General features: G+C 44.6%; 2 protein-coding genes across 6 annotated transcripts in view; one reads left to right on the top strand and one right to left on the bottom strand.

The window, feature by feature from the left end:
* Positions 1-1,047: 1,047 nt before the first annotated feature.
* LOC147575749 (uncharacterized) lies at positions 1,048-6,758 on the bottom strand. Of its 4 annotated transcripts, none has more exons than XR_015241518.1 (5): positions 6,547-6,758; positions 5,854-6,093; positions 2,206-2,307; positions 1,703-1,754; positions 1,048-1,361 (listed from the first exon to the last, which is right to left on the bottom strand). XR_015241518.1 is itself a non-coding variant. In XM_086679527.1 (5 exons), the coding sequence occupies exons 1-3, from the start codon at positions 6,736-6,738 to the stop codon at positions 2,300-2,302; spliced, it is 321 nt and encodes a 106-aa protein (XP_086535653.1). In that variant the 5' UTR covers positions 6,739-6,756; the 3' UTR covers positions 1,048-1,361; positions 1,703-1,754; positions 2,206-2,299. The 4 variants fall into 4 exon arrangements, 2 of the variants coding, with proteins under 2 accessions (XP_086535653.1, XP_086535652.1); XR_015241520.1 differs by having other exon boundaries at positions 2,206-2,304; XM_086679527.1 differs by having other exon boundaries at positions 2,206-2,304; positions 5,970-6,093; positions 6,547-6,756.
* A 1,785-nt stretch (positions 6,759-8,543) lies between these two features.
* Positions 8,544-9,917, top strand: part of ATAD1 (ATPase family AAA domain containing 1) — a 55,752-nt gene continuing 54,378 nt past the window's right edge. The window contains exon 1 of one of the 2 annotated variants that reach the window (XM_086679525.1): positions 8,544-9,629. In XM_086679525.1, coding sequence (XP_086535651.1) covers positions 9,536-9,629 — 94 coding nt within the window. In that variant the 5' untranslated portion in view covers positions 8,544-9,535. The remainder of the gene's footprint in view (positions 9,630-9,917) is intronic. The other variant, XM_086679524.1, reaches the window with a different exon arrangement.

Genomic DNA, 9,917 nt, shown 5'->3' with positions numbered 1-9,917 from the left:
ACGAGAAAGCGATTTTAATGTTAGCTTGCCAGTCCTCTATTGCTGGCCCTTTCTAAGGTGAAAGAAGAAGGTCTAGTATATATCTCAGTCTTAAACATCTAAAATCAGCAAGGTGTGACCTTGGCTTTGCCTTTGAAAGCCATGTACTCAAGCTCTAAACAGGACATCGCGTTTCTTTTGCTCAGCAAAACTTCAATTTTAGGAGCGTGGGCCTGAGTTGCACATAGTAAATGGTTTTTTTTAACTGTGTTGTGCTCAAATGAATTAAGTTCTATACGAAGAATAGCAGCTCTGATGTTATGACAGTCCCCAAGCGTAATAAGAAAGTGGAGTTTGCAAAGGAAAGATCAGACATGCAAAGTATCGACGTCTAAAATCTCCAGTCTGGTTCAGCATCTCACTTTCACCCACTGAACTAAGTTCTTTTTCTTGTGTAAAACCCACTCAGCAATCTAAGGCAGAAAGTTTTCCCTAAACAAATAAGAAATGGGGATGAAATATGGGATAAACCTTGAGCTTAAAAAAAAAAATCAATAGCTCTGTGAGGACTTGCATTTTTATAAGACGTTTTAGTCTTTAGAACGCCACGAAAGCAAGAAGTATAAGCTCAATAAATGGCTGTTATTAGACAGATGGGAACAACAGCCAGTATCAATAATGGTCTTTGGTGAACTGAGAAATATCCAGGTAGCTATTTTCATGGATTGATTGACCAGTATTTTAAATGTAATTGTCTGGTGGTCAAAAGGATGGAATCTTACGGGTTTTATAGAACTATCATAAATGGTTTCTTGACTACTAATCAGTAAGACTCAGCCAGATGAGTGTATTAAGATCGAGAATGAGAGAATCAAGAGGTCAGGGAGACAGGGGCACGGCCTTTTCACTAGTCAGAGGAAATATTCCCAGACAAGATGCCATGGTTAAAAACTTGGGAGGTGAAGTCCTCCTGCAAACAAACAATAAGCAGATAGGAAGGAATCTTTGTCCTCACAGACTTCGGGAAATGAGAGAACATCATTTCATAGTACAATAAAAAACATCACCTGGGATGTTACAACAGCATGTTTATTGAGCACTTGCCAAGCGTCAGGCATAGAGCTCAGCACTTCCCTGAAACCGTCTCATTTAATTTTCAGTGCCACTCCGTGGCACGTGTACTGCTACTGTCCCCGTATGAAAGATGGGGAAGTTGAGGCTTTTTAACTTTATGGCTTGCCCCAAATCATAGAGCTGGTAAACAGTAGATTGTCCATACAAACCCAGGTCTGTTGCGCCTCAGTGTCTATGTTCCCAAATCCCATGAGTACCAAGACTCACCCTGATGGGACTGGTCTCCGATGGACACGTTAGGAACGGACCTACCAAAGACAGAGTGATGATATACACACGGTCAATAAAATGGTTTGATTCCACATCTCCTATCTTTGGACTGTATATCCTTCCTGCCCTTTTTTTCTCCCCCTCTCGGTCAGATTAAAACTGCAGTAATAGAGCCTCCAAAGCCCCATGAGATATGTCAGATTGCAGGGGGAAAAAGTCAATTAATTAAAACCCTAGTTGACAGTGGAGAGATGGGTGAAATAGGTGAAGGGGATTCAGCTTCTGGTTATAAAATACACAAGACACGGGGCTGAAAAGGGAATATAAGTCAATAATATGGTAATAACCTTGCATGGTGACAGATGGTGACCGCACTTACCACGGAGAGCGCTGAGTAAGGTAGAGAGTTGTTGAATCACTGTGTTGTACATCTGAAACTAACATAACATTGTATGTCAACTATACCACAATAAATACATTTTAAGAAAGCACTTAAGCCCTGCCTATGTCCTAGGCATCCTCTTTTCTCAAGCAGCTGGCATGTGATAAGAGAATACAAAAAACTTAAACCCCAATTAGAATCTGTGAGGTGAACACTGTGCCAGTGCTACGTAGAGTGAAATCATGGGGGCTAACAGGATGGGCACAGATTTTAGTGTCTTTGTGTTTAGAAAATAAGAGATCTCAAATTCTTCTTTTCCATTTCAGTTTCACATGTGTTTCAAGGTTACAACATATTCTAATAGAGAGATGGGGGCAGGGGAAGGGTTTACACAATCTTAATATTTTTTTGAATGTTAAGCACCAGCACACATTCTTTTCCAAATACTTTCAAGGGCATTTTCTTAGAATCAGGTAAATGAGAGCAAGCAAGTGACCTACTTACAGCAAAAAAAAATGCTCCAGGTTATAAAGGATGGGGAGCCAAGTGCATCCTGGAAACCACAGCATCTGGTCTTGTTTTATGCTTCATCTATCAATCTGCTGTTACAGAAATTGAGAATTAATGTTTCAACTACTGTTTCTTCAGTTTTGGCTGATGAATTCATATCTTTGTTCCTCTCACCCAATCCTTTGCATCTCCTCTCCCATGTAAAACACCATATGGAAGACCATTTATAAAGGTCCCAAACGAATCCTAGGGAAGAGGACTCATTCGCCTGTGCTTTAAATCCTCTGCTAATGAACTATAGTAAGGTTAGACTTCTTCCCAAGCAATTCTGTTTTGATGGATCGTGACTTTCCACAGACAGTATCACTTGAGCAGTGTTATTTTCAGTACTGTATGAAGCTGAATGATAAAATATTGCAGATTTAAAATAAATACCCAAGTTCTAGATGATGTTTATTGCTCGCCTAAACTGTAAAAACGTCCACTTGGCAGTAGTGTTTAAGAAAAAGGATCGTGTAGCGATGTAAGGTTGTGGCTTAGTGCCATCCTGATAACATTAGAAAATCACATACACGCATATTTTAAATTACGTGTAAAAAATTTTTTAAAGTTTATTTATTTTGAGGGGCGGGGGAGAGGGGGAGGGGCAGAGGGAATCCCAAGCAAGCTCCACACAGCCAGCATGGAGCCTGACGTGGGACTCAATCCCATGAACCATGAGATCATGACTTGAGCCGAAATCAAGAGTTGGATACTTGAGCCACCCAGGCGCTCCTAAATTATGTGTGAAATTGAAAACACAGAAACATGAAAAGTAGATTTACGACATGTTCTTTAAACTTTGCTATTGCATCTTTTAGCTCTCTGTGCTTTTTATAGAATGGGGCTACCAATTCATCTTTCCATTCCTTCCAAACTGCTGAAATTTTAATTTTTCGTTGCTTTTGCCTCAACTCCATCTTATTCTTTCTATTGGAGCTTCAAGCACTTAATCTTGGTCTTTCACAGTGTTTTTATGGCTTCAGGTACAGCTTCATATTCTTGCTTTACTTGTCTTCTCCAACCATTCTATTTAACTTGTCAAAGTAATAATGAAGATTATTCTATACTGATGAAATGTTTTTAAAAGAACCAAGGCTACCAAGTGACTATTATACTGGCATAATTACTGCTATATAACTTTATCTATTTGTTGAAGTTCTGCTCTTTTCTATTTTTTTAAAGTTTATTTTTTTATCTTGAGAGAGAGAGAGAGAGAAAATGCAAGTGGGGGAGGGGCAGAAAGGGAATCCCAAGCAGGCTCCATGCCATCAGTGCAGAGCCTGACACAGGGTTTGAACCCATGAACTGCGAGATCATGATCTCAGCCAAAATCAAGAGTCAGATGTTTAATGGACTGAGCCACCCAGGAGCCCCAAAGTTCTGCTCTTTCTAAATCACTGTCAAGGGAATCATTTCTAACAAACAACAAACACGGTCAGGTTTACTGTGCTTACTTATCCACAAATTTCAGATTTGTTTCTCCTTCCAAAGAGATTTTATTTTGAATCTGATCATGAGGGTTCCTTGTCTTGATATCTTGATATATCCCAGCTGACTTAATGGTTCAGCTGATCAGATAGGCTTTGGGGACTGGGGCAATAGAGATTTTTGCAAAAATACATCTAAAATCATCACTCACTAGAGCAGAGTTTCTCAAAGTGTGATCCAAAACTACCTATGTGCAAACCATCTCAGGTGCTTATTCAACATTCAAACCCCTGGGCTAAAACTTAGAGCAGTTAAATGGGAGCTTCTAAGGCTAGGACCTGGGAATCTGCATTTTGCCATGTTGTCCAAGTGTACAGGCCCACAATGAAATCTGAGAACCCCAATCTAAGGAATCCCTTCCCCTTCAGGATGCAGTACAAAGATTTACCTTGGCTGCAGAGCAAATTAATCACACTCCCATCCTAACAAAAGTAAGGGATAATTCAATTCCATGTGGTTCGAAGAACTGCCATAAACTGTTTTAGGAGGCATTGATTAAAAGGAAAGAAAATAAGACAAAAACCCAAAACCTAACTTTCAATAATAAATGCAATAGTTATTTTTAATATCTTGATTCCAATGATCACAGGGGGAAGGCCCAGAAAGTCCACAAAAAAAATCTGTTGTTATAATTTCCTGATTAATATTATACATAATGAATTATTTATTGAGCCCCTACTGTGGGCCAAATATGGTGTTTTATGCTGCCAGGGATTATATAAAGCTATCCTGGGATGAAAAGCATATGTTCACTCAGCTCTATTCTGGAAGAACCTCACTGATTTAGTGATTGCTGGAAATGAACATGCATGGTATGTGGGAAGGCAGTAATTTGACGTCTTAGGACCCAGACATAAGAGGCTTCCTAAGAATTTGCTAAATGTAAATTACATCCAAGAAGTATGTGTGTAGATACTTGGTGTCCAGCCAAAGCACTGGAAGAGGAATGAGAAGCAGCATTGATTTGGGGGCATGTAGACTCTTTAGCACCCGTCTTGGCTACTTTATCCAACAACTTCCTGTACAATCATACATCCTCCAGGTGAATTGAGACTAGATACAATCACATTGGGAGCTCCCCTTCATTCTAGAATTCATTTAAGGTGTCCCTAAGAGGGGACCAACGCTTCATGGTTTGCCTGACACTTCCTCTGTTTCAGCAATCAAAGTCCTAAGTTCCAAAAACCCTCTTGGTGTCAGACGAGCTGAGTAGACTGGTCACCCTGATCCTTAGCATAAGGCAGGTGAGGTCTTTAGTTGGTGCATTTTCATTCAGTGAAGGATGGAAATCCATGACCATCTTGAACTTTGCAGCTCCTTTTCTTTACTGGAGAGCGTGACTACTCTAGTGGGACACCTAAAGTTCTTTCCTTCAGTATTCTCTGCCTTCTAGCTCTGACAATGCATGTTCCAGGAGCATCCAAGCTCAGATCGACTCAGACTGAGGATAATCCTAGGGAACCAGTAGAGAGCCTCTGCCAAGACTGCTGAGCAACCATGGTTTTTGGGTTTGGGTTTGTGAGTTTTTGTGGTGTTGTTGTTTGTTTTTTGTAAACATCGTCCAGGTCTCATCATCATCCTGTTCTTCCCAAAGTTCTATCTCCTCTCTAAATAACGAGTCTAGCTCTCCCAAACCTATCTTCATATCATTGAGTATTAAATTCCATCCTAACTGTCATTGAACCCAATCACAGTTTTAAAATATTTACATATCCCTGCCACCTCATCCTCACCCTTTAAAGCCTTATGATTTTGTCATTTCATAGTCTTCTTTCAGCGAAACTTTAAAACATAACTGGGATGAAACTATCTCAAAGAGAAAGTGTAAAGTGTAGGGTATGAATTAGACAGACTTGGTTCCAGCGAAATTTGCCAGTTAGGTACATGAACTTAGTAAAGTTTCTTTCCCCAAGCCTCACAATCTGCTCATCTATAAAAACAGAGAAAGCAATGGCTACTTCAGAGGACTGGGTTTTTTGAGGAATTTAGATTATGGATTTGAAGCACACTGAAGCATATAGCCTGATACTTAGTAGGCTTTCAATATACTGCAGCGACTTTCCTCACCCCAGCATCACACGCTTGTAACAAGGGTGGCATACACTAACTTTTACTATCAGGCTGCAGAATTTCAGATATCAAAGATGATGGCCAAAGCAGAAAGGCACAAACTGCCTTCCTGAGGAGGGTAGAGAGCAACCGTCTCACTGCTTCGTAGTCTCACCTCCTCTATCTGAAGGAAGTATCTGGAAACAGTGGCTAAAGTCATCTTGCCCCCTGGTAGCCTGTGTGTTTTCAGGAGGCGCGGGCCCTGCTCCCTGGGGACCTCTTGTGTCACGTCTCTCATTCTGGAAAGGGGAAGGTGTAGAAGAAAAAGGGAAGTCACCGAAATGCAAAACCTGGTACCAGATAACCTATTCTGCTCCGAACACCGGTCCTGCCTGGGTGGGCTGCAAAGTTGTTTTGCAGGATTTTCAGGCGCCACCCCCAGGTGTTTGTCAGCGCGCGGGGACGGGGGAGGAGGGTGAGCTCACCCTAGAAACTGAAAGGCAGATGGTGAGGGGCGGGGGGTGGCCATGCGCGTCAGCGCTTTGGCTAAAGGACAGACCGAACAGCGGCCTCACGTGGGGTGAGGGGCTAGGGGCGGGAGTTAGGATCGAGGAGGAGTCAGGGAAGAACTCTGCGGAGACACCGGGCATTTCTTGGCACTATGAGGAAGGCTCCCCGATGTGTCAGTGTCGCACTCGGAGCCCGCGAGCTGGGCAGGGTCCTTCTGCGATCAGCGCCTTCCCCTATCGTACCTCTGAGACTCCGCAGCTAAACCCGGAGCCTGAGCGAGGGCTGCAAGCGGACACACCCGCTTCGCGGGAAGCCTCAGTCCCGCAGAGGGCAAGAGAGATCTTGCGGGACGAGCCCTCTCCCGTCCGCGGCCCCCGCAGTTCCTGAGAGCCGGAAACGCACTCCCTCCTCGCCGTCGGCCCGGGGAGGCGCATGCTCCGTGCGAGGGGGCGGGTCACGGTTCCCGCCGGAAGCATTCTCTCCCAGGCGGCGTTTCCTTCCTGTGTGAGGCTGGCTGAGGGCTTCTGCTGCCTCAGTGTCCGCCCTGGGGTGAGTAGCGGGGTCCTCGTGGGACGGGCGCGGGCTCCCGCGGAGCCCCCTTGGGGACCGGCTGGCCTCCGGGAAACCGAGCAGGAGAGGTCAACGCGCCCTCCTCCCACGCCCCACCTCGGTGCCGCCCCCCCCCCCCCCCCCCGGCGTCCCGCAGCCCTTGGTATCCCGCGGATTAACCTCCAAGGGCGTCCCGGGCCTCGCCTTGGCTTCCGGCCCGGCCTAGGCCCTTAGGTCTCCCGTTAGCGCTACCCCTCTGACTGATGCCACTTGCGAGGGGACCTGTGTAGGCAGCTGGGGGCGCTGCGGGGGCTTGGGGGCGTTCCGGGCGACCTCGGCACCGGGGGGTCCTGGGCGGAGGCGGCCGGAGGGAGCCGGGTCTGACTGTCGCCCCGGCGCTGCCACCACGTAGTGCAGAGGCGGAGGCGGTTCTTCGGGCCAGGGCACGCTTTCGCAGAGGATGGTGCTGAGCGTAATAACGCGTCCTTTATGTGAAGGTTGGCAGGCATTGTCACAGGCTGTGTTCCTGGGGCCTTGTTCCCTGCGAAACTGGGACTCCGGGGTTGAGACAAACTTTCTGCAACCCCGCGGTGAAATAGGACCGAAACACTCCACCCTCGGCCTCTCAGCTGTCAGTCGATTGCTTAGTGACGAGGTGGTCCGATTTCCAAAAGTTTTCTGCCCTGAAACGGAGAACTCTCTAAGTGAAACTCCCTGGGATCACGTTTGCCTAACAGATAACTGCGAATTGGCAGCGTTTGGGTTTATTTCTTTGTTGTACGTCATACTGTCTGTTTATGTACATATTTGTGTGTGCATTTGGTTCGTCGTTAACGTCTATACACGATTGAAACCCATGCCCTACTGTTGTACGCAAATGGAGCTTTGGTTGTGTTTTCTGCTGTCGTGGCACGGCTCCTGCAACGGCCTTAACATTGCAGGTGTATCAATGTCGTATGAATGATAGATGAGTGTACAATAAAGTATATACAGTTTCAACCTACAAGTAGAAGTTTCTGTTTCATTTCAGGATTTCAGAGTCATTGTAGAAGACGGACTACTGTTTTAGAGGTGGTCATAGGTCTAGAGTACTCTACGACAGGCACTAACTTAAATACAGGAATATGTGTAGCTAACAGGTTTTATGTCATGATACTCCCTGTAGGATTCGAAAGTGGCATTGTCTCGATGTCTGGGATGTACTAAATATCGCCCTGGTTGTTCGTGCAGTTCGGCGAACATCCAGCAGATGGCGGTTTCATCACTGCCAACCCAAACTTTTAAATAAAGGGAATCCTTTTATTCAGATGTCACTAGTTTTCATAGATGAGGCTAATAAGACCTTGATTTTTGCCTACTGGCTTATTTTCCTGTATGAATAATATCCCCACACAATGATTCCACAGGTTCCAACTGCATTTTCAAATGTACCCTGTTGGAATGAAGGTTAGCTAGGTCAATTTTCCTCTTATCAGAAGCGGAGTGCTGTTAACTCCTCTTTAGGAGTCCGTGCTGACGGATGAAAGCACACTTCAGTTTGTTACATGAGGAGAGAGTTTAATTAGGTGGCTCCTCCCTAGCTCCGTTTATAAAAATATAATTAATAACTGGACTATGTGTTCCTTGAGCAAAGTCATTGTCTCTTAGCCATTATTGTATGCCAGTATATAGTAGGCATTATACATATATATTCATGTTCAGGAGGCGCTTTATGGTTTGACTCAAATCACTTAATGTCCCTAGGTCAAAGTTTCTTCATCTGAAATGAAGGCTCTCAATTATTTTGTTAAGTAAGTTGAAGTTAATGATGTACTGCTGTGAAGGAAATGGCCCCTAGTGATGGAGACACGTGGAACCCTTGACTTTTTGTTTTGGAAATCATTCAAAAGTCTGGCAGCGGTTTTGTTGGAATGATAGAGTGGGAAGTTTTTCTGCAGTCGGAGTTCATCTTTTGAACAGATAATTACTGAGTAGCCTCTCTCTTATGTGGAGAAGATATCAATCCCTTTTTATAAGGAGTTGAATTCTGGTTGAGTAGGCTAGGCATTATATAAGCTCAATAATGGGGCCACATGAATAATACAGGATATCAATGTGATCTGAAGGCTTTGAGGTGTGGATAGAATTTGACTGATCCTGGATAGAGGGGGGGAACTGGCCTATCTGGGGCACCAGGCAGATATGGTAGAGGGAAAATACACGTGGCGTTTTCTGGTACCAGTGCCTCCAGCTACAGAAGGGGTGAGCTGGGTTGGGGCTAGGTTAGGATGCCTTGAATGCTTGGAAATCCTGTTAGTAAAGGAAAAGCTTTGGGGAATTGTCGGAGCTATCCCAGGGGAGGGGCAGTGAAGGTCTTTAACTGGGTAGTAGGCGTGAGAAGGCAAACCTGATGTTAGAGGAGAAAAGACCACGGATGGTAATCTTTGCGGTTCCTGATTTTCACCTGTTGCTGAGCTGTCTGTGCAAAGTCTCACTTACTCCTTTTCACCTGAGTGCAAAATATATTCTCTCTCTCCCTCTGCCTCCCCCTCTCTTATTTGTATAGCATAGCACTCAGCACGGTCCTGTGCTATGAGAGACTAATGGCATTGTTCGAAGCCGAGATCCTATTTTGCAAAATGTGATAGTCAAATCATCCCCTAACAGCCTTAGTTTTCTGGGTAGTTACTGCCTCTGCTAGGCATGTGCATGCCTTCTGCAAGCCTGTACGGGACTGATGTAGCTGCTCAGAGATGCGTGTCAAAGCAGGCATGTTGCCTCCTTTTTCCTCTCTTGGGTGAGTACTGTAATCTTGTGGCTCAAAAATGTTTGAATGTATTGCTTCATATTTAGCTGGGTTGTTGGAAACGATAGGATGGCTCAAAAAATTTAACGTCACTTATTAATAGAGAAAATGTCATGTTTAAATTTAAGCAGGCCTTGAAAACCTTTGGAAGTAAGTCTGACTCTTAAATATGGAGAACAAACTGAGGGTTGCTGGAGGGGTCGTGCGTGGGAGGGGGAATGGGCTAAATGGGTAAGGGGCTCTGAGGAATCTACTCCTGAAATCATCGTTCACTGTATG

The sequence above is a fragment of the Puma concolor genome, chromosome D2, assembly GCF_028749965.1.
Source record: "Puma concolor isolate L17-30 chromosome D2, mPumCon1.1.hap2, whole genome shotgun sequence".
Lineage (NCBI taxonomy): Eukaryota > Metazoa > Chordata > Mammalia > Carnivora > Felidae > Puma > Puma concolor.
The sequence above is the reverse complement of the archived record's forward strand: the minus strand, read 5'-3'. Positions and strand labels throughout refer to the sequence as shown.